The 27,466-nt window shown below is 45.6% G+C and overlaps 6 protein-coding genes across 6 annotated transcripts; 4 read left to right on the top strand and 2 right to left on the bottom strand.

Moving 5' to 3' along the window:
- Positions 1 to 407: 407 nt before the first annotated feature.
- Positions 408 to 3,373, top strand: CCR75_004298 (uncharacterized protein). The gene is made up of 11 exons (XM_067962384.1): positions 408 to 479; positions 576 to 612; positions 691 to 900; positions 963 to 1,053; positions 1,119 to 1,196; positions 1,286 to 1,762; positions 1,820 to 1,929; positions 2,014 to 2,432; positions 2,501 to 2,558; positions 2,639 to 3,085; positions 3,149 to 3,373. The coding sequence occupies exons 1-11, from the start codon at positions 430 to 432 to the stop codon at positions 3,221 to 3,223; spliced, it is 2,052 nt and encodes a 683-aa protein (XP_067822112.1). The 5' UTR covers positions 408 to 429; the 3' UTR covers positions 3,224 to 3,373.
- Positions 3,374 to 6,271: 2,898 nt separating this feature from the next.
- Positions 6,272 to 7,177, top strand: CCR75_004299 (uncharacterized protein; the record flags this gene model as incomplete). The annotated part of the gene is made up of 2 exons (XM_067962385.1): positions 6,272 to 6,276; positions 6,580 to 7,177. 2 exons carry the CDS (start codon positions 6,272 to 6,274, stop codon positions 7,175 to 7,177), a joined length of 603 nt encoding a protein of 200 aa, XP_067822113.1.
- A 13,964-nt stretch (positions 7,178 to 21,141) lies between these two features.
- On the top strand, positions 21,142 to 23,497 carry CCR75_004300 (uncharacterized protein). The gene is made up of 3 exons (XM_067962386.1): positions 21,142 to 21,255; positions 21,348 to 21,402; positions 21,460 to 23,497. Exons 1-3 carry the CDS (start codon positions 21,154 to 21,156, stop codon positions 21,630 to 21,632), a joined length of 330 nt encoding a protein of 109 aa, XP_067821635.1. The 5' UTR covers positions 21,142 to 21,153; the 3' UTR covers positions 21,633 to 23,497.
- Positions 21,727 to 23,433, bottom strand: CCR75_004301 (uncharacterized protein; the record flags this gene model as incomplete). Its single annotated transcript, XM_067962387.1, has 1 exon — positions 21,727 to 23,433. The coding sequence occupies one exon, from the start codon at positions 23,431 to 23,433 to the stop codon at positions 21,727 to 21,729; it is 1,707 nt and encodes a 568-aa protein (XP_067821636.1).
- Positions 23,498 to 23,684: 187 nt separating the features above from the next.
- On the top strand, positions 23,685 to 24,991 carry CCR75_004302 (uncharacterized protein). The gene is made up of 4 exons (XM_067962388.1): positions 23,685 to 24,081; positions 24,152 to 24,278; positions 24,351 to 24,485; positions 24,554 to 24,991. The coding sequence occupies exons 1-4, from the start codon at positions 23,931 to 23,933 to the stop codon at positions 24,873 to 24,875; spliced, it is 735 nt and encodes a 244-aa protein (XP_067821637.1). The 5' UTR covers positions 23,685 to 23,930; the 3' UTR covers positions 24,876 to 24,991.
- Positions 24,992 to 25,059: 68 nt separating this feature from the next.
- Positions 25,060 to 26,421, bottom strand: CCR75_004303 (uncharacterized protein; the record flags this gene model as incomplete). The annotated part of the gene is made up of 1 exon (XM_067962389.1): positions 25,060 to 26,421. One exon carries the CDS (start codon positions 26,419 to 26,421, stop codon positions 25,060 to 25,062), a length of 1,362 nt encoding a protein of 453 aa, XP_067821638.1.
- Between the last annotated feature and the right edge of the window lie 1,045 nt (positions 26,422 to 27,466).

Here is a 27,466-nt window from a genome sequence, read left to right on the forward strand (position 1 = left end):
TGGAATTTGGTTGTCGGTGTATATCCGCTGCTGCGAATTAAGGAATTCTGTAAGGTGCAATGATGCTTAGCCACATACATGTGTGCTTGTAAGCGTACTGCTAGATGCGACTTTTTGGCCAGCAAAGATCTCATAAGAAGGAGATCGACAGCTTAACACCTATTAGGAACCTGCGATTGCATTCTGTACGTATATCTAGGTGAAAGCTCAATGGTTCGAAGCTGAGCAGCTCAAAATAATTGCATGCAGCTGGTAGAGATCAGGACAAAATTGATACAATAGAGTAAAATTAACTCAGCCTCGAAAAATTAATTGTCCTACTTAATTTATTGACACCTCTATCTGTCAATCGAAACCTGTCATACTGACTAGTAAACCTTCAGAGCGAGAGAACTAAGACGGGCACGCGAGGAACTCCGGAGCAGTACTATGAGCAGCGCGAATGGACAGACGATCACTGTTTGTGGCAACGTCTTTCGGTGCGTATGGCAAGGCAATTTCATCCTTTTCAAAATGTCTCGAAAGCTTGTGTACCCAGCTAAACTTGGACTAAAATGTTGCATAATCTGATACAGCTTGGTCGAAATGATCGGCCGTGGCTCGTACGGCACCGTACGGCGTAAATTTTTTTGGGATTTGGTTCAACTTAAGTGACAAAATGCCTCCTGATGGTTAACATTGACGTTGTAGGTGCATAAAGCAATCAATCTGTCCTCCGGAGCTGCTGTGGCCGTCAAGATGATTGGCAAGGAAAAATTGCGTCGGCCGCATGAGCGTCAAAGCATTGAAAAAGAAATTGAAACTATGCGCGTGGCCGTGGAACAGTTTGAGAATGGTCATCCCCACATTGTACGTCTGTTGTGCACCAAAGAGTCGCAGCAACACATATTTATTGTGCAGGTTAGTATCCACTCTTAAATATGAAGTGGCAACGATAGTCTTTTTACAATTATTTTTTGTAGGAATACTGTGCAGGTGGAGATATTGCCCAACTTATGAAGACCACCGATGGGTTGACAGAGACGCAAGCGAGGCTTTATATGTCGCAGTTGGGTACGTGGTAACGGCTAATGAAAGTGACAAAGACTCTTTTTTTAAGCTGTGGCGTGTGGATAAAGCGTCAGGATTGCAGTTTCTTCGGTCGCAAAATGTAGTACATCGTGACCTCAAACCGGCCAATTTATTGCTATCATCTCGTAATCCTGCAACAGCCAAGTTAAAAATTGGCAAGTAGAAAATTAGTTGCAAACATATTCTAACATCATGACCTCTGACAGTCTTGTAGCGGATTTTGGGTTTGCACGTGAGTTAGAATCAGAAATGATGGCCGAGAGTGTTGTGGGGTCGCCGCTTTACATGGCACCAGAGCTTTTGGAATACAAATGCTATGATGCCAAAGCAGACTTGTGGTCAGTTGGGATTATCCTGTACGAGATGCTGGCGAACGAGCATCCGTTTCTTGTCGTTGATAAAGTCCACGCAACCAATCATCTTGCTCTGCGTCGAAATATATATCGCTACTATGAATGCTTTGGCCACGTTCGCTTTCCAAAGAAAATCAAGGTTTCTCTCGAGTGTGAGCAGCTTGTGGCAGCGCTATTGCAGGTCGATCCTCGCAAACGCATTTCGTTCGAAGATTATTTCCGAGCTCCGTTCTTGTTGCCTCCTGCTCCGTCAGACACTGACTTGCCCTTTGACACCGCGGGTTTGGATAGCTCGGAGACCAAGCAGCCACTTGTTGCTGAAAAACAAACGGAATATGGTATGTTTGTATTGTAAGTTTTTATATATAAGTTGATTAAAATTGTGTTTTGTGAAGAGGATTGGGCGACCTTTAGTGACGAGTATGTAATGGTTGAAAGCGAATACGAAGACGTAGGACGAAAGGTTTTAAACAGCCAGGACCTTAACGTGGATTTGGATGCCAAGGTTAGGATTACTTGAAAACTATGTTTGACTCTTTAGGGACCTTGCGAATATCCTCTTACATTGAATGTCGTCATGACAATGTAGCCAAAGCACCACACGAAGGAGTATATTCCTGAACGTGACTCAGGCTCCACCTTATGTGACGGTGGCATTGAGATCCGAGACATTGTCATTGATACGTCGTCCCCTCGACACGGAGGACCTGAAGCTGAAACGGCAAGATCTCCTGTTTTAAACACGCTGGAAGTGAAAGCAGGTATGATAGAACGCAACGCGAATGCAACAATGCCAAAAGACCATTGGCTCATTGGCGAGCGCCGCCAATGGGTCACGGATGACAATCGCCTTGAAGAGTTGCTGGGTATATGCTACAAGAGCTTTACTTGTGGCAGCGTGGCTCTATTCGTGCCTACGCCATTTGGAGACTATATTGCATTTCACGAAGGGTGTCCCCACTACTACTTGTCAGAGGAATCTATAGTTGCTTCTAAAAAACACGACAGGTACGTTCAAGTTCACCATCTCATGCCATGAAGCTGTACCGTTGTTCTTATAAGTTTATTTAATGTAGAAATCCGCCGTACGTTCTTGGCCACATTGTTTACATTGAAGACCATGAAACAAGTGATGTGAGGCTGGCATTCTATTTCTTGTGTGTGTTCACAATAACTTATGGAATCTGTACTCGATGTATTATCGAATACTTTAGGAAAAAAATCCGTACTGTCTTCGTGAAGGGACCAAGTATCATGTAGCCTCGGTCACGCCTTTAGCAACTTCATCCCACAACGCAAATGGTAGTGTCGAGACGGCAGATAGCTCGGATGCATCGCATGAATTGCCTCTCTCCCAAGTTCTGACAGGAAAAGCAGTGGTAACTGGTTATGAGGATGCTGGTCTGCATCAAGCTGAGAATGAATTAGGGTCCACAGAGCACCAGCGAATATCATTTCGTAGTTTTCAGATTAGCTCGTTGGCATTATTTTTCCTCAAAGGAGGAAAACTGCCGTATGTAGCCTTTAACGATGGTGCTCCAAATTACTTCTTGGCAAACGAGTCGATTCAAGCAGCGACGTTAGGTGTTGGAAGTGATCGTACGCCACCGGCTTACATTTGTGGAGAAATTATTTTTATCGATACTTTTCAGGCGACGGAGGTATGATCTGTGTAATTTTCATGGATGCTTGAGAGGCGCTTACGGTAACTGTGTATATCGCAGGATTTTAATCCCTATCGTCTATCGTACGGAACGCGATTCTATGTTGTGACAGTTGTTTATCCTACGAGAACATAAATGATTATTATTTGAGAGAGGGCTTTTACATGTATATACAACGCCCGTTGACACAAGGCCAGTTAAAAAGACTTATAGGAAAGAAAAGGAGATAATCACAGTAGCTGAAAAATTATTAAAAAATGGCATACAGATAACAAAATATTGAGGGCTAAAGCTGATATATTGTCAAATGGTTCCATTGGAGGAAAGTTCACAATCTGATAAATAATTGGCTTGTATTGTCGATTTCAAAGAAACTCCAAATTTCACGTTTCTTACAGTTTTTACCCCTTCTTCCCGCCCCACCCCTCTTTGCTACACAAGATTAAGAGTATCGACTGCGCTGGACGGGCAATTAGAACCAATTCACGCCACAGTCTCCATAGTTTGATTGTATTGAAGCTGCGCTATAGATGCTCACATTCACAGTACACACTAGCAAGCTCTCAATTGATGCATGCGACTAACGATTAACCTAGTCCGCAGTTCTAATCTTGCAATTCGTCAAATATTTTTATGAAGTATCTCACACCGCGACACATTTCAGCAGCTCTGACATCTATTAAGAGAAAGCGCTTATTCACTATGCTTCTTTCCACCATCGAACGTGAGCAAGCTTCGGAAAATGCGATGCACACGCTCTGTACGCCTAATACCTTTTGGGTTTTAATAATACCAGGGTTGCAACCATTTACCGTACAGCTCCGTCTGCTGTCAGCGCCGGGATCAAAGCGTACGGAAACCTTGGCTCTGTTCCACGTCAATGCTGCGAAGTTTCAACCCAAAAGTACAACGCAGAGAAGCGCAAATGGCTGCGTCGTTGTATAATCAGCAACCCACTTTCATGCTTGGACTAGACCAAGCATGCTTGGTAAGGTAAAGTGTCACACGGTTATCAGCTGCTTGACAATTTGGCGAATCCTTCGAGAGTTCAACTACACATATAAAGTCAGTCTTTGTGGCTACATAGCAGGAAAGGTTGAATTGGTATTATACAACGCTATACTCCATGATAGGTCCTGTACGCCGCGCAATCAGTGTCAAACAATCGAATAGTATGCGGTTCGAGAGTGAGACCAATTCTATTTATTGAACGCATTTTACTTTGACGTTTTGGACGAAGTATCATTTGATATTTACGGGGTGTTGAGAAAGCGAGGATATGCCTTAAAGGTAATCATAGCGATAATGTCATCTAGTGGAATTTTGTTTTAGCATTTTACGCTTTGATTACCATGAAGAGTCATGCTCTGCTTTAGAGCCTCAATTCGCAACAAAGAATCCTTGACCGCGGACTTGATCACATTAACTTGCTCAGGAAATTCGTCAAGAATTGCTAAATAACAGATGTTATGTTGTGCAGATTGCAGCATCTACGTCTATAATTTAATTCAGAAACAGATGGATAATTTGGATTCGCGGGGGTTGCTCAATTGTGGTTGCCTATAACTCATATTTGCCAATTGATGTGCTCAGACGCATATATTTGCACCACCTTGACAAAAGTTGCTGCGTAACATCGGTCACAATTGATTGGGCCTTCCTAACCTTGTCCATGCAGCTGCTCTAGTCCTGTCCGTCCGTGGGGATAACACAATTGCGTTGAAAATGAAAAAATGTGCAGCTGTTGCACTACTTGAACATGTAAAGTTGTGATTTGGCGTTGGGGCGTGACCAAACCTGAAGTGATGTGGTTGTGATAGTTACTGTGTGAGCAGTAACTGCTATATGTTGAATTTTTGCTTTCTATATATATAATATATAACTATAGAAAGCATTTATATAATATATGTAGGACGAAATTTGACATTCAACAGTTACCGCTCACACAGTAAGTATGCTTCACTGATGTTCTACTCGATAGGTTCTGGTATTATGTCTAATATGCAACAACTGCCCTATGTCTGCTTGCTTGAGTGCATCGTCCAACTCAATGAGTTGCTTTCATTACCGCCTAGCCAAAAAAAGGTGTTCCTGTGTCTTTTTATAAAGTTCGTTTAAAAATATATGTAAAGTGGATGTACTTGCTGTCCACTCGCCAAGGTATTCTGCTGAACGCGTCTGCGCAGATCTGTAAGACTTGAGACAGACGTTGACGAGGAAGAGTTCGCTACTTTCTTCAAAGTCGTCACCTCCTTGTTGCAATGCAGTTAATGTACCAGCCTCGAGTGTAATTGTTGACGTGGAAGGCGACGGAGATGTTGGCAAGGAAATCGACATAGACCTGGATGGGTCAGGAGAAGTGGTGTTTTAGTGTTGGTCGGTGGCTGAAGGTCGGGCGGTTGCAGTGGACATGTGTAGGGTGACAAAGGGGTACCAGACAAGCGACATCGCGGTGTGTGAGATCTGGGTGGGTGGCCTTGCCAATAAATAACGCAGCGGCGTTTTCTGTACGCAGAATACGATTTAAGAAGAGAATCTGAAGAACGCTTACTTTTAAACTAATAATCAGCAAGCAAAAGAAATTGATCTTGATGAAAAGGAGATAGCCTTTTATAAAAATTGGAAAGGTATTTTGTAGCTTTTAAACCAATGATGTCAAGTAATCCTATTCAAATGCATGCGTCCTGCTAAATTTGTTGAAAGAAAGCTTCAACAGACACAGAGAAACCTTGTGAAGATGATCCTTGCAAAATGTATAGAATGCGTCCAAAACAAGGCTTATTTAAATTTACGGTCAGTATTAAATCATTTATTTAATATAATTTAAAAAATGAAAGCGTATTCAAGATATTTATTTAAAGTTCGTCTGCTGATTTAAAGGAACTGATTGATTGGAGGTAGTGACTCCGATCCAGGTGGTCATCACTCGTTTCTGAATACAAACAGATCTGGGCATCGATTCCTTTGCGTCAGGCTTACTATAAATACTACACCTTTACACTTCAAGTGTTTAATCAACTGTATGTTCAGATATGCCATCAAATTTGTTTAAGTCATCGCTATTTAGTGACCAAAGCCACGAGTAGTACTTTTCGTGAGAAACGCTCCTCGTAAACAAAGTTGACGCGACTAGTAGAACGGCATGTCATTATGTCGCTTTAATTACTCAATCGACAATACACCATGTCGTGTGCAAAAAATTAGCAGTCATGATCTAATTGCTACTGAATCGAGGCTGATATATACGATTAAGGCTGGTGGTTCATTCTTATAAATTATGAATCCTGGTTCGGAGACTTTTTGCCATAGAATTCATACGATTAAGGCTGGTGGTTCATTCTTATAAATTATGAATCATTGTTCGGAGACTTTTTTTGCCATTATCTTTTTCCTTTGAAGTACTAATTTGTTAGCCCCGTACGAGCTGTCATGTTTGAGAGTACTATAGTCCACGTACCAGGTTTACGTTCTGTCGATTAAATCTGGGATAGCACGCACTACGAGTGGGCCAGCGGCGCCGCCGCGGGAGAACTACCACCGCCGGATTGCGAACCGCCCGACCGAGAAGTAGGAGAGCAGCGATCCCAGCGCATGAAGATCGAGGCTCTCCAGGCAAAATCGCAGCCTTGTATCGACAACACAGAATCTCAATCAGCTGCCTCTCCGGAGTTTGCGGACGTACTACAGCCTTCGTGGGCAGGCGGCACGTCTTTAAGTATGGGCATCTCTTCGAACAGTGCGCCTATCCCAAGTCATGCGGCGTCTCTGGGACAGCCGGTTAAGATGGTTCGGCTGCAAGACAAGGATACAGTGCTGGTCGAGCTCGAAAAACGGCTCTCACCAACCTGGACGATAACACCAGCTAAGCTCTTTCCGAACGCCCACGACAAAGTCAAGGCTGATGATGAGCTTGTCCCACCCGAAACAAAATCGTTTTTCGAAACTGCGAGGAGCTGTTCCAATTATATGAGGGAGTATGTTTCACTTGTGATGCTCCTTACGCAACATGAGCTCCTATGCCATGAAGGCAAGTCGAAGTTCGTACAACACTTACGGTCCTTAAAGCCAATTAGCAAACATAATCAGTAAATTCAAATGGGCCAGGTTAAAACCAATTCATCTGTTGACGCATTTCCAAAACGGAACCATGCATCAATGAAGGAGGACAACGGCCCCAGAAACACCGGCACACATACAAGACGTTGATAATGCTCAACCCAGCGTTGTACGTACAGGACATTGTGACTTTATGGGCATTTTCGCGTGCAGACGGTCACCGCCAGAAGCGGTGGCCGGCTACGAGGCGGCACGTTTGACAAGGGGCATCAGCAGCGGGCCAGCGGAGGGTAGCATCGTCTGCAGGCACCTGTCATGGATTTCCAAGGTGTTTGGTAGGTTATATGGACAATAAAGGCTAGGTGAAAATTGAACTTGTTTCACACCTGCGCAGTGGACTTAATATTCGGCTGTGCGGCAGAGCACCGTAATATCAAGAAATACATCTTGTTAATAGCAGAACGAATGCGAGTGGACTAGGAGATGCTCAAGCGTTTTAATAATGTTAACGATAGATTTAGCTACAAAATTGCTTCAACGCTTTTTTTATGACAGAGCCACGATGCGTAACTTTCATTTGGCCGCCGTACCGTTTCGGGGCGTGGTACCATGTGCCAACATGCCTCCGCCAGCAAGTGATTTGTCTCATTTCAGTAGCTCGTCCGTGATGTAAATTGCATTGCTACCGAACGGAAGCAGGCGCTAGAGCTCCATTACGTGACCCGGGTCACTGACGCTGGACGATATGCTGCGTGTTCTTAAGAGCAGTTATTGCGAAATTTAATATGGAAGACCTGTATAGCTGTACACCTCACTCATTACTTCTACGGTAGAAAAATTGATGTTCAAGATGTCAAATTGTCCTTAATTATTGCGGGGGTCGTGCGACTCATATGGTTTAGCCGACCTATCATTCTGAGGCACCCGGATGTTGGACGCCGTCTTCAGTGTTTGAATTACGGTGACTTTGTTAATTCCCCCTGTGAAGTTTCACGGAGCTTAATTGCCGTCTTAGTCAGGAGGGTTGCTACCGACCGCGAAATTGCGGGGTTTAAGGTTTGACAACGCCTTTCGGCGACTTTAAAGGAATTGCCGCTATCAGGCTGAAGCTTCCACATAAAAGGATAAGAGGACACATGTAGCAGCGAAGCCTTCCTCAACCGCGGAAGGTTTGTTCACCACAACCCACTACCACGTTGCCTCGCGTCAACGCCCCCTTAACCTCTTTTAGGAGCCCAACGACCAGCACCAAAAAAAGAGTTGGGGGACGGACGGTCCGTCTGCTGGCGTAAGAAGTTATTCCGGAGGACTAGGACCGGCTAGAAGCTCGATTGCCGTTAAAGCGGTTTCGCTGACCGAAGATGAACATTTCCCTTAGCCGTCTCCGTAGTCGGGTGCGAATCAGGAAATATCTCGTTGATTCCTGACGAGAGGTTCACGGTACCGAGTGCCTGAGGTTTAAGACGCTGATCAAGCTACTTATTCACCATCGCCTCATGTCGGTGGTGAATAAGCAGCTTGATCAGCGTCTTAGTCTCAGGTCACTTGTCCACCAGACCGCACAATGGATGAATCCACATCGGCCGGGTGATAAGGCTTTAGGGCAAGGTTAGAGCTCTAGTCATTCTTAAGTAGATAGAACGAGCTACGTTGCATCAAACGGTTTAGGATTGTCAGATCAGCTCGGATTTCCAGTTGCCCATGGCGGGCTTGGAACACGTGATGCAAAAGATTTACCCGCTATTGAAACGAGACTAAGACTGCGTCGGTAATAAATTCTGCTTCGGGAAATTGTATGGCAACGGCGTTAGCCCAGGCGGTGGCTAATTATGACCTGGTCGCAACAGGAAGCAGTTTTAAAGATGATTTTCGCTAGTGTCTAGCGCGGCTTGCTGAGCGGGTCTCCGATTTGGATGAGAAATAATCACTACGCGTGTACAGCAACGCTGGTGAATGTGTTAAGCGGTTAAACAGGCAACGTCCCCGAGAATCCGCTAAACAATTATATTGGTACCGCCATGACTTCGCCAACACCCCATTGACTCACCTCGTGGTTATTGCGAACATAGTTGGGGCAGTAGTGAATTCCATCGATTACGGGGAATTTCATTCAACGTTCGATATTAGTGCTCGCGCACAATACGGACGGACGCCATTCGTGAGCCCGACCAGTGTACCGATCTAGCACCTTCACACGGGGAAATATACTCTTCGAGACAGATAAATACATTCCTTTCGAGTCTGCCAGTGCACTGACGCTATCACTGTATATAAAATTCAGGACCAGGACTTGCAGCTGGCTCTCAGATTTTGTGGCGACCACAACTTTCGTCCATAAGCTTCGAGTGAAATATCCTGCTCCATTAAGGAGACTAAAACGGGTTTACGGAGAAGAAGCCTTAAGAGTCCTTGATGTCCTTTCGGCATTTCGATATTGCAGGGAAATAATGGACCCCGCTCTGGACGTGGGAGCGCTTCTCCACCACATCGTCACCAGCGGACCTATAGGCTGCTCAGTCTCGTAAATGAGATTCGGAAGCTTGTCGTCTACCGCTTCGGTAGTAATTGGAAGCCTCTGATTAGCCGATGTAGTTACATCCAGGAACATCTATTTGACCGCCTCAAATTTTATTGGCAGCCTCTGCTTAGCCGATGTAGTCGTATGCGAGAACCTCTGTTCGACCGCCACGATGTGAATTGGGAGCCTCTGCTCATATCCGCTTCGGTGCTTGACGGGCCGAGATAGCCAGTCGATCTGCGGCTGATACCGTGATAGCCACGTATCCCAAGAATGCAATCGCATGCGTAGTTTTTTTTTGTAATTCAAAAACTCATCGTTGCTCGCAAAGCCATCAAAAGTGTATGGCAAAAAACCGTTTTGAGCGGAACACGTTGTGATTTGCCATCGGCGAGCTCGACAATAATGACACCCGGACCCTGTCGAACCGTGATGGTAGACGGGAGGGGGGTCAAATAGGAGGCACGAAAGAAGTTGTTCGAGGCACCAGAACAACACTCGGAGTGGTCGATTCACTCCAGCAACGAAGATACTGATGATGATCAGTCATGACTCGTCGCGCATGGTGGTAACACTGACGTGAGAATGAGTCACTTTGGGACTAGGAGCCCGAGCTGCCACCGGGGTACCCGGGCTCCGTTTCTGCCCGTAGGGCGCCCCACCCACTGGGATTGCTCCTTTTATTGGCCGTGCCGTCGACGACACAGCATCTCCTCGTGAGTTGGCTGTGTTTATGGCCACCGGCGCGAGCGCGCGACAAATGACCGCACAATGGCTTGTCTTGCCGCATCGAAAACACTTTATCGTGTTTTGACTGCGAATGTTGCAGCGTAAAGAGTAGCCTTCACCACGAAAGATGTCGATTGCGTCGAGATTCATTGGCTCTGGGCCAGGCATCTGGGAAGATAGTGACGCTGCGTTTAAAAATGACGATGCGACAACGTGATCCTTACTAAGAGCGAGAGCAAATGCATCTTCGAGGGTCTTCGGCTCAGCACGCGTGGACAGTAACGTGTCATGCCTTGCTGTATACCGAAGACGAAGACATGGACTTGCGAAGTCATGTCGATCGCCTGCGTGATGATACACGAAGCAAGGTGTCGTTTCCTTAAAACGTAATCACGCGTCGAGATATTGTCCTGTAGAAAGTAGAAGAAGCTTGCACGTAAGAGAGATTCGTCTTGTGGGGGCTCGAATGCCAGTCGCAAGTCGCATTGGATGGCGTCCAGCGTGGGAAACGCGAGCTCCTACACGACGCGTTTCCCCTAGAGCCCATTCATTTGCTTTGCCTGACAGTCGAGATAGCAGACAGCTGACTTTGGTCGTCGGAGCGTTAATCAATCTTGACGCTGTTGCAATGTCAATCACGTGGAGCCATCTATTAAACGGGAGCCGGTCCAGACCATAACCGAGTACGTCAACGTCTCCATCTTAATAGCGTTGTACTGCCAAGGGGGCGAGTGTGTCGATACTAGCCGATTCGCTTGGGCAAGCTCGCGCACCATGTAGTTTTGAATAGCAGTGCGCTGTCGGTCGGACGTCGCTGTACTCAGCTGTGACGTCGCGACGATCTATCCAGACACGCCGCGAAGCGGTGTAGTGCCTGTCACGGAGGTGAGGAAAGTCTGCATGTTCCAGCGAGTCCACTTGAGCCACCGAAGACTCGTCCGTGCTCATCTTAAATCTGGTCATTAAGAGGATTACGAAGTGCTACTAGGTATAACGCGGTGAGAGCCCGTTACCGTCTTACACTACAAAGCTTTGAGGAAGCGCTCTATTTATGTGGAAAAAGCAACTCAGTTTATATTTTTGTCTTTAGTTTTATTTCGTACAATGTACAAAATTGTTCCCTTGCTCTGAGGTACCACTCAAATACAGTTCGAATTATCATTGGCTAATATTATTGGTTCTGGCACCCTAATAATGTAGAGCGATGATAAATGACTCGCAGTATCGCTGATCGGATACTGCACTATACCTACTTATGTAATATATATTGAGCCGAAAGCTACTTACGTAATAGGTTGCCCCATTCCACCTTTTGCTAGTACTGACAACAGTTTTAGTCAATCTACACTGATAACAGTGAAAGTGAGGTGCATCAATTACTTCACGTATACTGACGTACAGAGAAAGGTTACAAGTAGCTAAAAAGTCTTAGCTACTCTAGGTCGATGCTAAGACTTTAGTATAGAGAACAAGTAAAACTGTATTAATATATTAAGTTCTTTCGTAGCGATCCTCTAACTACTGGTTTTAATATAGAACTAGCTAGCTATGTAAAGCGCCTCCTTGAGCACCTCGAATCGTGTCTTGTGACGATTGGCGGGGTTGATATCAACCAATCAACAGAATATCTTGTTGCGTCAATAATAAATATAAAGTCGGAATTAACATATTGTTATAATTTTGTTCTTCTTTATTTATTTCTCTTATAAGAATAATATTTTTTGCTCCTCTTAGGTGATAATATTATGAAACGGAGACCCCGTTTTATCTAGCCTACTAATGACAATGGATGGCCGCCCTGCCAACCCGCACCGGAGGTGTGTGATAGCTGGGTGGGAGGAGGCCCTGTAGCCGAAATTCCCCATAGTGTAATGAGCGGTGCGTGGTTCCATTAAGAGAACTTCGTCAAAATTGAACTTCTAGCCTACTAATGACTCTACGGAGGTGGTAGATTGAGTTGTTTTCCGCACCATAAAATATAGCAGCGGGTGTTGCATGCTTCAGGCTTGTTAACAGCTGTATGACGGCTTTATCCTTCAAATATACATTACGGGATCCGCTAACTATCCCCCAGTCTTCGATAACCAACGCCCCCTCATGCATTACCCTAAGTTATTAAAGGTTACCCCTAGGCTATATTAACGAGCTTCGATTGGCTGGAGGGGATATCTCTGGATTCGAATACATGACAGAATGATCTCGATGCAAAAGCTTGCACTTCATTCCATTCCATAGTGCCGTACCATACCCTTTCTATTTTCTAACACTATTACTAATACTACTATGCATCAGCTCGAAGAAGATATCGTCCATACTACCTACAAATCCTTGGAAGAGGCTCGCTTAGCAGTAAGCCGTCGATCCCAGATGAGGGCTTTGTGATTACTTGCAAAAGAACAAGTAGAGTTGGACACCGCGACGATGGTAAAATCAAAGCTTTTTGTCTGGAATGCTCATGTTCGGGTAATGCAACTCTGCCACAATAGCAGAAGCAGCGTAAACGCGTACGCGGAAGCCGTGGAACAGGTTTTTAGTCCGCTTTAACAATCCGCCGAATGAGAGGATATGGAGACTTAGTTCAGTAGGTTGTTGAGGCCAACAAACTTGAACGAAATTACAAGCCGTTTGCGGATGCTGCCGTACATCCGCAAGGCCGAGCCCTCAAAAGCGACGAGCAGCAACAAATACTGAACTACGGTCAGTCACGTCTGACACATCCCCGTATTGTTGCGCAAATGCGCAATGGCAACAACATCACGATAACACCCGTGATGTATACAACATTCGCGACGCAGAACGTAGGCGTTTGTTGCGTTGCAGAACCCCACTGGCTGCCCTTCTTGACGGTCTTGAATCTGGAAATGTTTGTCTGCCATATGATACACAGCTTGATGCCGGAAGGAGGCTGACTCATCTCTACATTGTATTTCCATCAGCAAAAGAACTTTGCTGCAGTTTTAGCACCGGAAAGGTCTGGCTGTTGGACTGAAGGTACAAAACCAACCGTTTTGGTCTGCTACTTTTACAATTAGTCGGAGTTAACGGACCAGCCAGACTTTTACGTTTGCCTTCATCTCATGGCTGGAGAAAGAGCTGATGATTACTTTTGGGTAATACGCCTTTTGAAGCAGACGTTCGTGGACTTCTTGGTGTCTCCATTGACTTTTGTCACCGACAGAGAGTTAGCTCTGGTGAATGCACTTCGCGAAGTCTTTCCTGGAGCTAATAGCCTCATCTGTTGCTGGCATATTAGCAAAAACATCCTTGCCAGGCAGCGCACGGCATTCGAGTTAATGCAGGCTTTCAAGGAGCTCACGAGCCAATGGAATGCATTGGTGGTATCTTCAACCCCCCAAATATACCAGAATCGGCTTGTCAAAATGCGAGAGGCCTTCGCGCGTCAAGTTATGACATACCTAGAAGAGACATGCCTTGTTTACAAGGAGAAATTTGTGTCTGCTTTCTTGCGCGGCAAACTGCTTTTTGGACATTCAACATCACGTGTGGAAAGTGCGCACTCTGCACTGAAGGGGAAGATTGCAGTATCCACGGGCAATCTGTTGATCGTAGACACAGCTTGCCGGCTGGCTTGCGATGGTCAACTTGCAGCCATCAGACTGCAATCCGCCTGAGAACGCGCAAACGCCAATCTGCAGTTTGGTCAAGTTTTTTTCGGGATAATGGGAAAGTCTCGGCGGCAGCGCTGAAATTAGCCTTCCGGCAATTCAGAGATAGAGATGATGACGGCAACTGCTGAGGCATGTTTGTCACAAACTCCGGTCATCCATGCAAGCACATGTGTCGATCAAGAGCTGCTGCAACACCAGCTAGAGGTCTCGTTCGTAATGAATTTGATCCTCATTGGTGGCTTGTTCAACTTTCTCGAAAAATAACAGCTGTATGCGGTACCACTAGCATCATCAATCAATGAAACTTTACAACAGCAACCCGAACAAATGAGGAGGGCTCAATCTATCAAAAAAAGTGATCCTTGACCACGTAGGCACTATCCCGGATGGAAAAAATTATCAATCCTGAGAATGTACGCTCTCGAGGACGCCCTTCAGGATCAACGCGCAATCCGTCGCAAGTTGAGGTAGTTGTTGCTTCCCTTCGACCACTAGGACGTTTTTAGAATTGTAGTCAAATGGGACATAATAGAAGAGGGTGCACTTAAGCTTCTTCTACCAATGTCAATGCCGATCCAGCTTCCACGGCCGATCTAGCGTCCATGGCCGATCCAGATCTTCCACAGCCGATCTACCCTGATGATCAGGGTACTGCAGACACTTTTTTTTCCTCCTGCTACTACTTTACTACCCATCCAAGTATATAGTATAGTATAATTGCTTCAAACGATGTTCTCTATAACTCCTTCGAAACAAAGTTTTCTCTGTTGTGATCGTCGTTAAATTTTAGCTTCTATACGTTAAGTTTGTAAGCTTCTGTCGTTTTCAGCTTCCATATACAAGCCTTGCCATTTTGTGATATGTAAACGTACAGCCAGTCAAAATTCGTTTATTTAAATGCCGCCGATCATAGCTCATGGCTTAAACTTAGGGGTTCTGCATTGGGGGGGGTCTAGATAGCGAAAACTGGGGTGGTGGTTAGCGGATCCTTTCATTATAATCGCATATCACCATCTGTGATTGTAACGGGGCACTGCCGTACTGCTTTAGTTTAAGTCCACTTCGCAATGCCTCAGTGCGAGTGGTGCCTCACGTCACTTCACGTACACTAGTACGTACAGAAGAAGACCCTCCATAAACACTTGCTTAAAAGTGGGTTAAAAGATAACTGTATTTAATATAATTAATTGCTTCTGTTTTTATCTATCAAATACTAACTTAAATATAAAATAATACAAAACATGTAGTAAAGTCTTATCTGCCTCTCTCTTTGCGCGCGTTCAGCGCTGACTGGACCGCGAAGAAAGTAGATATAATGGCCTATATTTACAAATAATAAGCTTTTAGAATATTAGTACGCAGAGTAATTTTCTCCTAATTTTCTTTACCATTAAAAAAAATATTAATTAACAAACCTTTAAGTGTTAATGTCATGTAACGATACACCCCGTTGCATCACCGCTCCTTAAAAGACAATTACTCTGATTGATAATAAATAGAGTGGTCATAATAAGACCACTTAATTAAAAAAGATGTTAATTAGTCAGAACCATCATGTTTAGTCGCATTATTAAAAAGTCCATGCGGTAAGCAAATAGTGCGGCGTCTTCGGCTGCTACTCCTCACAATAAATTCCTTATTTATTGCGACAAAGCTACATAACCTTGATCCCAGCGCGAAGAACTTTCGCGCTGAGGAAAAAAATTATCTCGTAGATTCTCATAAGCATCAATGGTATAGTGGCAACAACAAGCGAAATAAAGTCTCGCTGATGCAATCCTGAGGGCGTTTATTTGCAATGTCAAAGACATTGGACGCGAAGCCTGGCTTCAAAGACTTAACGCGATTCGCGTTAAGTTTGAGAAACGAACTTTAACCGGTGCAAGGGATAAATTGCATCGGTTGTCACGTGAGGCAGGACTTCCATGCCTTACGTGGGGCGATCCCTGTCCGTTATGTGTTGAATACACGAAACGAGTGAAAGGGGATGTTTATTCCCGTTCTTCGCCCTTGGAAAAGGCTCGCATCTCTATCGGGATGCGCGATGCCATTGACATTTTGCAATCAATTTACATGCGCCAGGGGCGCGTGTTTTCCGATGGACCTTCTGATTCATCGGATGGGTCTCGTCATACTGACGGACGACGCCCTCAACGTCAACAACCAGCCTGGAAAAATGGTTCCTAGCTGTTATGCGAAGGTGGATAACCGCGCCAGCAAACCGGATAACTCATTCGCCGCCCCTTCAAATCACGGTGGTTTACGATGCGTTCCACAAGGAAGCGTTCATCACCGTAGGAATCCCAACAATGCTTGTGGTGGAGGAGAAAAAAATAAATCCGAAGTTTGTGTCGGATTTAGTGTCGAAGTTCGACAAACTCGATCGCTACCTCCATGTATTGGAGGATTACCTTGAACACGGGCGCGGTAAATGTCACTCGTTGAAGCAGACGGTGCAGGCTCACCACATCGAACGGTTTCCAACCGTTCGAAGGTTGCGTACTCAATGTGGAGTACGAACGGAAATATCACGCTCTTCGTGATGAGCTGTCTTCCGCTCATGGCGGTTTCAAGGACCTTCGGACCCGGCATGAAAATCTCCAGATTCAACATGAGAATCTGGTTCGTGACCACAAAAATTTCTTAGGACTTCTTGTAAAGGGTGCTCAGATTCGTCCTCGGAAGAGACCGCGTACTGATGATACGGGCGGAGCCAACGTACAACTCTATTGTGTACGCATTTTTTTATTGCCTCTGCGATGCAGTACACCGAAAGGCCCAATGAACTTGGGTAATAGTTTACTGCTAACCACATTAGTGACTACACGATTAGGTAAGTTTACCGTAGAGAGTAGCACTAGGTCATTAATTTTAAATGAAAGAATGCTGTTCTTCCATGTTTGTCTGCGTTCTGTTTCTGACGGTCCACTGCGTTAGCAATCGAATCCTATACGAAACGGGTTACTGATTCTCGAGCCAGCAGAAATTTCTCTGCTGACTCATTTGTTGTGTCTTTTTCAGTGTGCTTTGTGCGCATTACCATGAGATCTATCTATTCTTCATCACTCGAGTCGCTGGTAATTTTGACGCGTGATGGGCATGAGCCCAGAAACGGTTCTGCTCGTACAAGTCTACCCCCCCTCTTAAACTAAAGGTACCTCTAATTGGGTGGGTACGCGTGGATGGCGTAAGCCACTCACGAGAACGTTGTATGCGTTGTAGTCGCACACAATTTGCACCGAATTGTTGATGGCGAATTCGATTATCGGTAAATACTCGCTCCAATTCGGATACGATTGGAGGTAACCTCGAAGTATTTCTTCGAGGACGCGATTTACGCGTTCCGTCTGACCAACTATCTCTGGGTAGTCAGAAGTTGACATAGTCAGTCGTGTTCCGAAAGATCGGAACACGGATTGCCAAAATTCCGCCGTAAATCGTGGATATCTATCCGAGACCAATACCTGGGGTAAACGGTGGAGTTTGAATACCGCGTCGATAAAGACACGGGCACAGCCCCGAGCCGTGATCGACTTAGGTATTGCAACAAGATGTACCATCTTGCTGAATCTGTCTACAAAAACAAGAATTCCATTGTTTTTGTGATCGTCTTCGGAACATACGAACACGAAGTCCATAGATACAAACTGCCCAACATTCTGCCGGAAGTGGTAGAGGTTGGAGAGGTGCACGGGATAAAGAGCTAGGCTTCACCCGTTGACATACCTTGCAAGCACGAATGTACTTGCGCACGAGCTGATACTGGCGGGGCCAATAAAAGTCATGACTTACTGTGATATAAGTTTTCTCACGTCCACGATGCCCACTTGTTGGTGCATCGTGACACTCATACATGATGCGCAAGCTCAGATCAATGTGAGTTGAGCAGACGACACGTGGAGTGTCGCCGGCAACGGCTGTGTAATTTAATATGCCGTTTTGTGATGTGTAAAGATTGGATGATGATCGATATAAGCCGGTAAATCTTTTAAGAGATTCACCGGATGGATTTATCAGATGATCCATTAAACGCAGAAGGTCCTAATCTTCTGCGTTGGCCTTCTTTATGTCATCAACAAGGTTGATGACAGAACACTTGAAGTGAGTGTTGCAACAGTGGGATTATTTCCACTGTTGGAATGTGCAGCCGGCTCGAAATCGGGTCGGCGTGATAACGCATCAGCGACGAAATTAAGTCGTCCTGGTTATATTCCACAAAGAAATTATACTCCGCGAAAAAGGATAGCCACCTCGCCATTCTTTGCGAGAGGTGTGGGCTATTTACGGCAGTGCGTAATGACGCATGGTCCGTATATTCGATGAAAGGTCTATCTCCGAGGAGATAGACCCTAAATGTAGTCAGTGCATATCTCATGACAAGGAGTTCCTTGTCATGCACTGGGTAATTGCATTCAGCTTGTTGCAGCTGACGCGATTGGTAACAAATGGCGCGCTCCGTGTCATCTGTATCGTATTGCATTAACACACAGCCGATTGCGAAATCGCTGGCGTCACAGACCACATGGAATGGTCTGTCTTGATCTGCAATTACCAAGATGGGCAATTGCATCAAGCTTTGCTCGATACCTTCATAGAAACGCTGACAATCAGCGCTCCAAAGCCATTTCTCGTCTTTTTCAAGACGAGAGAGATGAACTGTCATCTCGGCATAATTGCGTGAGTACTTGTGCAATTACGCCGCTAACCCAAGGAACTTTTTAAGTCCCTTGACATCGACTGGAACTTGCCAGTCGGTAATTGCCTTGATCTTTTCGGGATCCGGGCGCAAACCGTGTTTACCGACGATGCACCCAATAAGTGGTATCGCTAGACGCACCGTCATCCTCGTTGGAGGGATGTCCCACTCAACATATTTGAACCTACGACCCTCTAGCAACTGGCAACGAATAAAGTTATTTGACGCCTTATAGTCGACTAGGGCTCTAAGTGACAAATCATTTGTCACTTTTAACTTCAAGGTGATGAGAAATACCTTATCGCCAGGTGCAGAGACACATAATGATTGTGTGTCTGGAGCAACTTTTGTCAAGAGATTTGCAAATTCTCTTGAGGTTGCTGGATCAGTAGGGCGTTTCGCCCCTACTAACCCCGACCGTTTGTTGGCGGTCTGCCTCGCTGTTGCGATTTCGCAACAATGTTGGACTCGCGACCGTTGCCTTTTTTGGCATTCGGTCCATAATTACGTTCAGTACCTCTCGGTACTAGGCGTAGGGCACTTCACTAATGAGCGTAGTGTCCTAACTTTTGACAGCGATTGCATTCCTACAATCGCTAATTGTTAGAAAAGCGAGGTCTCTCGCTTTCGACATAAGAGAGGTCCATAAGTTCTGGACCTCCAAGCTTGTGTCGTCTTGGAGGACGATACGATGACGAACTAGCTTGAGCCTGTCTCAAGCTAAAGTCCTCCTGTTCCGCAACGGATATTGCTTCTTAAAGCGTATCCAGTTCCAAGTGGAACAGGTGGGTCTTTACCGGACCATCCGTAAGACCTTGCACGAACACCGTTATCAACGCGTGTTCATGAACTAGGCTGTTTGTGATACAACTCACTAAGAGTCGTATGTGCTGGGCATAAGCGTGCGCATCACGCTTGCCTTGTTTGAGTTTCAAAAGCTCTGATCGATCTCTGAACTTAGCCCTAGGCGGTTAAAACGTCTGTTTGAGCCGGGCTTTGAAAGCCTCTAGCGACCCAAAGACATATGGGTCACGCAACTTAAGGCCTAGTGCACAAGTTTTGGCACGGCCTGCCAAATTTGCAGAGCAAATGCGGCTTGCATATTCTCGTCGTCGATGTGGCGAGCCCTTATGGCATCGTCCAACTCGAAAAACCATCTTAAGAGGGAGTCTTCTTCGACTCCCCTATACTTAGAGATGCCAAGATTTAAGGTTTCGGGACGACGCGTGTACATCATCCCAGGTACAGGGGTCTGTACCTATTGTAACCTCAACAGTTCTACCTTTTGAGAGCCTTGCTGATTAAGCAAGGCTACCTTCTCCTTCTCCTTCGCCTCGTCAAGTTATGTTGTATGAACTTATCGATAGTTGAATGGACGGCATCTCTGTCCAAACCGTTTAGCATGGCCAAGATGGCATCGTTCCCTACGATCAAACTGATTCGTTCGACCGCACTCCTTTATATCTCACTTAGAAAGGAGTAGCTATCTCGCGAAACGTGATGCGTATTTTCATTATCATCTCACATGTCCATTAGATGATGGAATTGTGGTCCTTGGACGGACTACAAAGTGCTACTAGGTGTAACGAGGCACTACCGACTTGCACTGCTCCAGTATAAGTCCACTTCGCACTGCCTCAGTGCGAGTGGTGCCTCACGTGACTTCACGTACACTAGTATGTGCAGAGGAAGACTCTGTTTATGCACTTGCTTTAAAAAGGGTTAAAAGATAACTGTATTTAATATAGTAAGTTCTTCTGTTTCAATCTTTTCAATACTAACTAAATTATAAAATAATACAAAACACGTAATAAAATCTGATCTGTTTCTCTCTTTGCGCGCGTCCAGTGCTGACTGGGCCGCAGAGAAAGTAGATATAATGGCCCACATCTACCAATGCGCGGACATCCTGAAGATCCGAGGTCAGTCGCAAGACTTGACCCTCGAGATCCACAATACGTTGTTCGGCAGCGGAAAAGCTTTCCGAATATTACTACGTAAAGTAATATTCTCCATATATTGTCTATCATTTAAATAATATATTAATTAACAACCTTTAAGTGTTAATGTCATGTAACGATACACCCCGTTACAGTAATGGTGTTCTCAAAATTTTGTTGGTATCATTAGAAGGGCAACATAGATCTGACAATCCCCTTGGCAAGCGTCGTTGCATTATTCTCTAGCAGAGAAGAAGCGGAATTTGTTTGTATGCACGCTTCCTCGTATTAATGAGATAAGGTCACCTAACCACAACCTAGCTATTAAACAAAAATTTTGGGCAAAAACAAAAATACGCAATTTGTAGGCGTACCTAGCGCAATAATAGATGCAAAACCTGCAAAAAACGTTAATCAGGAACGAAGGTGTCCTATGGCTGTTAGATTTCAGTTGATTTCTGCAACTCTTTGTCGGGTGACGTAGCAGCCTTTGAACCATGTCAATGGCATCCCGACTTCGCCATTTCGTTAACAGCCCTACAGGTCCGAAGACAACGCATTTTTGGGGCCCTGTTGCCAATTGGGGATTCGTGCTCGCCGTAAGTACACTTCATCTTTTTTTCGTTTGATCGAAATGAGTCTTTGTTAATACACTACTATTCCATCGACTGGTGGCCATGTAATTGAGCAGGCTATGGCTGACATGAAGAAACCCGCTGATGTCATTTCGATCAACATGACGTCGGGTACGTCAATTTGGTATATTTAGAGCGTGATTTGCCTAATTCGTTGTCGTTGCTCAGCCCTGTCGATCTACAGTCTCGTCTTCATGCGATTTGCGTGGATGGTCAAGCCTCGAAATTACCTCCTTTTGGCCTGTCACGCTTCAAATGAAGTGGCCCAACTCTACCAGCTGCAGCGTGGCTTGCGCTTCCAGACTAGTGCGAAAAAAGCCTCGACACACCGTCTTACCTAATTTCGTACTAAGAATGCTTCGATCGGTATTGACGGGTTGTTGACACTAAAAATCAACAATATATTGCAACAACATGTTTGCATTAATAGTTAGCTCACATGCGAAAGACACCAAACTTTGTTTCCTGAGGCTTAGAATTTAGCGCCACACTAAGACTCAGTCCTAGCACTTTACGCGTGTCCTTGGGATCAATAATGCCATCATCCCATAGACGTGCTGTCGAGTAATAAGCGGAACTCTCCAGGGCATACTTGTCCAGGATCGGCTGTTTAAAAGTGGCTTCTTGTTCCGCAGACCAGGCCTCTTGACGTAATTCGTAATTGTCACGCTGCACTTGAGCCAATACACCAGCAGCCTGCTCGCCGCCCATGACTGAGATGCGAGCATTTGGCCACATGTACAAGAAGCGAGGAGAAAAAGCACGGCCGCACATACCATAGTTTCCAGCCCCGTACGACCCGCCGATAATGCACGTGATCTTAGGAACCTTCGTATTCGCAACAGCCATCACCATTTTCGCTCCATCTTTTGCAATACCACCGTGCTCAGCTTTTTTTCCAACCATAAAGCCCGTGATGTTTTGCAAAAACAACAGTGGAATGCCCCTTTGACTACAGAGCTCAATAAAATGCGCAGCTTTGACCGACGATTCCGAGAAAAGAATCCCATTATTGGCAACAATCCCCACGGGATTCCCATACAAGTGTGCAAACCCAGTCACCATCGTCACTCCATACTCCTTTTTAAACTCATCAAAGCGACTGCCGTCCACAATGCGAGCAATAACTTTCCTCACATCAAAAGGTTTGCGGGAATCCACAGGGATGATGCCACTTAATTCATCGGGCGAAAACCGTGGCTCTTCGACTTTCGTCTGCGTGACACTAGGCTCCGGACGATAGTTAATATTGCTGACAATCCGTCTCGTAATATCGAGTGCGTGGGCATCGTTATTGGCATAATGATCAATCACGCCAGACGTGCGGCAATGGACATCAGCGCCTCCCAATTCCTCGGGCGTCACAATTTCTCCCGTTGCCGCTTTAACTAGCGGTGGACCGCCAAGGAAAACTGTTCCATTTCCCTTCACAATGACACTTTCATCCGACATGGCGGGAACGTACGCGCCGCCAGCAGTGCAGCTTCCCATGACAACAGCGATCTGAGGAATGCCCAACGCCGACATTGTGGCTTGGTTATAAAATACTCGTCCAAAATGGTCGCGATCTGGGAAGATCTCGTCTTGCAGCGGCAAAAAAGCACCGCCCGAGTCCACGAGATACACGCATGGCAGCCGATTTTCCTGTGCAATCTCCTGGGCTCGGAGATGCTTCTTAACTGTAAGAGGAAAGTAGGTGCCACCCTTGACCGTCGCATCGTTGCCTAAGACCATGCATTCGACACCACTGATGCGGCCAATGCCCGTGACGATGCCAGCGCTAGGTACGTCTCCGCCGTACATATCGTAGGCGGCCAATGGTGACAGCTCCAGGAAGGGCGAGCCAGGATCCAAAAGCGAGTCAATTCGGTCACGTACAAGCATTTTGAGTCGAATTTCGTGGCGCTTTCGAGCAGCTTCGCTACCTCCCTGGCGCGCTTTCGCCACGCGCTCTCGCAGCTCGAGTGTGAGCTTGGTCATATGCGCATCGGACTCCACAAATGCGGCCGACTTTAGATTGAGAGCGCCATCCAGGACATTAGAAAGCGAGCCAATTATGCCAGCGTGTGATGCAAAAGTACAAGAAAGAGACACGGGGCAACGCGTCGGGGCGCGAAATCCCTTGCATAGCTTTAATAGCATCGTCGCTACGGAGAACTTGAGGAGTGGGCAACGTTGAAGCCTTGCACAAATATCCCTGTTAGATTAAATGCATAATTTGGATAGAATTGACAATATTTGGCTATTGTGAATGCTTGACTAAATTAGAGCGGAAAACAAAATTTATTTAACAAGGCTCGTGACACCCACCATCTCCACAACATCCGAAATTCCGTGTTTTACGTTGAGCAGCTGCCGTCGGACTTCCATCGGTCGTATGTTTCGAGCAAAGTGATATTCTGGCATACAACTCTCAAGTCGTCATCTGTTTAAACAAGACAGAAATCCCGTCCAATCTGATCAAAGGTTTCAAATTGCAACAAGTATCTTCCATCCGATTTTTACGGGTCCAATACGGATTGGTTAAAATGCTAACAACAACACTATTTTATGTCGAATTTGCATTTCTAAGTCGTCCCCTCAGTCCCAGGTCTGCCCGCTTCCTCCTTCTACCATCCGGCCATTAAAACATCGCTAATATGCTCCTCGCGCACCTACGGAAAACGGCTACTGTGACTCGCAGATTCCAAGCTCGCGAATTTGCAAGCATGCTTGGATCGTTCACAAACAAAATGGAAAAAGAGGCTGCTGGGGCCTCACCGTCTCATTCGCGCGGTGACATCGTGCTCGGTTCGCCACAAACAAGAATTTGATATCGTGTAAGTAAACCAATTGACAATGATTGCAATGGTTTTTGCAGATGGATTTGCAAAGCGCCAATTTCAAGATAAGACATACGCTGGCACGCGGCTCGATTATGACGAGGATGAATTTGTAAAGAAGGTGAACGAAATTTACGAATCAAACAACAAACAGCTAGTAGACGGGTGCGCTTTTATAACCATACGACATTTGGTTGAAAATGATTGACGTGCCTGTGCGTAACTGCGTAACCACAGGTATGCCCCTTTCTGCAAACACCTCTTTGTCAAAAACTTCACAGGTGCTCGCCACACCATGGTGCCGATTACGCAAGCCAACGCTCATTTGCTCATGTCGGATTACGAAGCCCGCGCGAAATATGAGCTTCCAGTGTACGTTGTTGCTACTCTAATGCGCTTCTATACTTGAAATAGTACTCACTGATGCTATATTGCTGCAGCTTAACCCGTTGGTTTCCTAGCCACAGCGTAACTCCGCGAGTAGCCGAGTATCTCGATATCATTCTCTACAGCCGGGACCAAATCATGAAGGAGAATGAAGCAATGGATTTACCAGCAGATCCGTCCCATGTCGATGCTCCGTGGGGCATTGTGTCGATCAAGGCACAGGACGTGGATCACGAGCTCCCAATGAAGCCCATTACCATGATGCGAAATGCGATTGGAAAAGAGCAGGGGGGCTCTGGCGTTCCCATTGATCGGGATGAGTACATGAAGGCGGTCGAGTATTGGCGAAACCACGTCACGATTAAGAAAATGTAGTCCCTCCGAGTAGAAACGGTGTGCTAGACACAAATATCCGCGCTATGTCTTAACAGCTTTGACGATGCTTATACTCCATTAAACAAGAATGACTAATGTCTTAATTTCTGCTTATAGTGTGATATGTATTGTAGTTTATATTTGTCGCACGTGTTGAAAAAACATAATTTTTTACAGAAAACATTTAGCATGTGTTTGTCTTCTGAAAGTCTTCCCAAGCATTATTCAGTGCAGCAAAAACGCGTTCCGCAATGAGCAATTGCTCTGCATTCCGTCCCCCAGCTTTGTCCGGATGAACGACAATCATAGCCTTGCGATAGTGTTTCTTGACGTCATTTGGCTGAAGAAGCTTGCCCATATTCACTTCAGTCCATTTGCAGTCGTCCCACATGACTTGATGCATCGTCGACAGCAGCGTGCGAATATTCTTCACGCGACCATTATCCTCAGCCCATACTTTCAATCGAGGGCCAATCACCGAGTTCGCAGTATCCTTCATAGCCGCCATGTTCAAAACCGCTTCTTCGCGTTTTCGCAAGTTCTCGCGCGCACGGTCGACATCTCGCTGGACTTGGCGTTCCCGTTCTAACATGGCCCGACGGACTTTGTCACTCTTGGTCGACTTGTCCACTAAATTCGGATTGTATACGTTCGAGCCGTCGGACGTGGATTGCGAATGCTCCTCCATTTCCGCCATTGTCACAGGACCGACAGTCTGCCCATTGTCGTCTTCAAACTTGGGCGAATCCTGAGGCATCGCTTTGGGTAAAGAAGGCGAAGCTGCCTGTGTTGTACAAGCAGCTAGCGGGTCCATGGAGTTTAAGAATTGCGATGCAGCATTCGCTGACGTAGCCATTGCATCGTTCCAGCCACTGTCACTCATTAGATTCACATCCTTCGCTACTGGCGAGAGTATCGGGGCAGCCGCAGAGCCAATAGGTGCTTGCCTATCGCCAGATAAGAAGTCTTCAAGAACTGGCTCTTTAACTCCCTCGGTTCGATTCGGCGACATGCTACGTCGCGACTCGTATCCGCCTTCACTATTCTGTGTTTGATCGGAGTACTTTGCTGGCCGATTCTGTTCGTACGCCGGAAGTGAGGACGATCGATGGTAGCTGCTGCTTTCACCTAATGAATTGACTGTCTGTGAATTACTAAGACCGTCACCAACAGAGCTCGAGCTTCCATGAAGCTTTGATAGGGGACTGCCACTTGCCCACTTAAATACAGGGCGGCGACGAAAGACGATACCAGTTTTTTCCGGCCGCTCGAGTCGCAGCAGCTTGCAGATCACACGACCGCCCGCGAGTGGAACCTTTTGTGAAGACTGGGTGATGTCTAGCCAGTAAAATGTATTACCTTTACTACTATTCAGACGAAAGCGGAAATGGAAGGCCGTCAGATTGCGCAGCGGAAACCCACGCAATACGTCTGCAAGCGTCACGTCGCTCGAGGAGACGGCCGTCAGTCGGAAAGCATTTGGATGGGCGCGATCCTCACCTTCTTCACCCTGTAGATGGTAGAATACCCAAATCCCGTTCTCCATGGCGATTGTGCGGACCGAAGGCTCTCCACGACGATACGAGATGTCTCCCTGAAATAGAAGAGAACATTAGCATAAAATGCAATGTCCACCACACAACGAAACCTTACCGAACTTTAAAATTTTCAACACTGAAAGAGCACATTTTCCGATCGTGCAACAACACGTCGTTTGAAATATCGTGACACTAAATAAAAACTACTCGAAAAGTGCGCATCAGTCGTCTTAAATTGCTCAAAGGGTTTTGTGTTTCTGTTAATTTTGATTCCGAGGCTTTCGCGGAATTTCAAATAGCAATTTCAAAATTGAAAGACAAGCTGCTTGACCGAGTGTCGCCACTAGTAGTCATGTCTTTTACTACCTGCAAGTCTCCCAAAATATCTTACACTTTTATTAATTAGTTTTTAGAATGCCTTTTACTCTATACAATCATTAAGTCAAAAACTAAGAGGCTGGAATTTGTAACGAGGTGTCCCGTTACATAAGTATTATTTCCTGACAAGAGGAGATGGATGGATTTGTACTTAAATCAGCCAATTAATAGAGTTAATGTCTTATTGCATCTATTTCACCAAATTTGATATTATTGGAACTATTTGAGTCAAAATTAATATAGATACTAATTTTGTACTTCTTCATTTTCCTATCATAAACGATAGATAGAAGATCGTTACGTAGAAACTAAGTATACTAATACAGTTTTACGTTTTCTCAATTCTAAAGCCTTAGTCTAGACCCTTGAAGCTAAGTCCCCTTCGCTTCATACAAACCATTCTTTGTACTATTGTGTACGTGAAGTTCCAAGGCACCTCATCTACACTGTCATCAGTGTAAGATGAACTAGTGCTTACCAGTACTAGAGAAAGATGCCCCGTTACACCTGGTAGCACTTCGTAGTCCGTTCAACGGCCCACGTACGTTCCATCCAACACGGACATGTTGAATGAAGAAGGAGAGAGCTTTCAAGCCTCTCAAGAAGGCTATCACGCAACGCGTGAAAGGTTTACTCATTTGAATGACCTTAAATGGAGAGCGATCGAACGGTTGA

This window comes from Bremia lactucae, linkage group LG2 (assembly GCF_004359215.1).
Source record: "Bremia lactucae strain SF5 linkage group LG2, whole genome shotgun sequence".
Taxonomy (NCBI): Eukaryota; Oomycota; class Peronosporomycetes; order Peronosporales; family Peronosporaceae; genus Bremia; species Bremia lactucae.

Excerpts from the sequence above, each read along its gene's own strand:
- CCR75_004298 (XM_067962384.1), top strand. The coding sequence starts at position 430 with ATGAGCAGCGCGAATGGACAGACGATCACTGTTTGTGGCAACGTCTTT. Across the intron at positions 1,763-1,819 it reads TGAAAAACAAACGGAATATG|AGGATTGGGCGACCTTTAGT; the intron begins GTATGTTTGTAT and ends TGTTTTGTGAAG. Across the intron at positions 2,433-2,500 it reads GCTTCTAAAAAACACGACAG|AAATCCGCCGTACGTTCTTG; the intron begins GTACGTTCAAGT and ends TATTTAATGTAG.
- CCR75_004300 (XM_067962386.1), top strand. The coding sequence starts at position 21,154 with ATGTCAATGGCATCCCGACTTCGCCATTTCGTTAACAGCCCTACAGGT. Across the intron at positions 21,256-21,347 it reads ATTGGGGATTCGTGCTCGCC|GCTATGGCTGACATGAAGAA; the intron begins GTAAGTACACTT and ends GTAATTGAGCAG. Across the intron at positions 21,403-21,459 it reads TTCGATCAACATGACGTCGG|CCCTGTCGATCTACAGTCTC; the intron begins GTACGTCAATTT and ends GTCGTTGCTCAG.
- CCR75_004302 (XM_067962388.1), top strand. The coding sequence starts at position 23,931 with ATGCTCCTCGCGCACCTACGGAAAACGGCTACTGTGACTCGCAGATTC. Across the intron at positions 24,082-24,151 it reads GCGCGGTGACATCGTGCTCG|ATGGATTTGCAAAGCGCCAA; the intron begins GTTCGCCACAAA and ends TGGTTTTTGCAG. Across the intron at positions 24,279-24,350 it reads AACAAACAGCTAGTAGACGG|GTATGCCCCTTTCTGCAAAC; the intron begins GTGCGCTTTTAT and ends GCGTAACCACAG.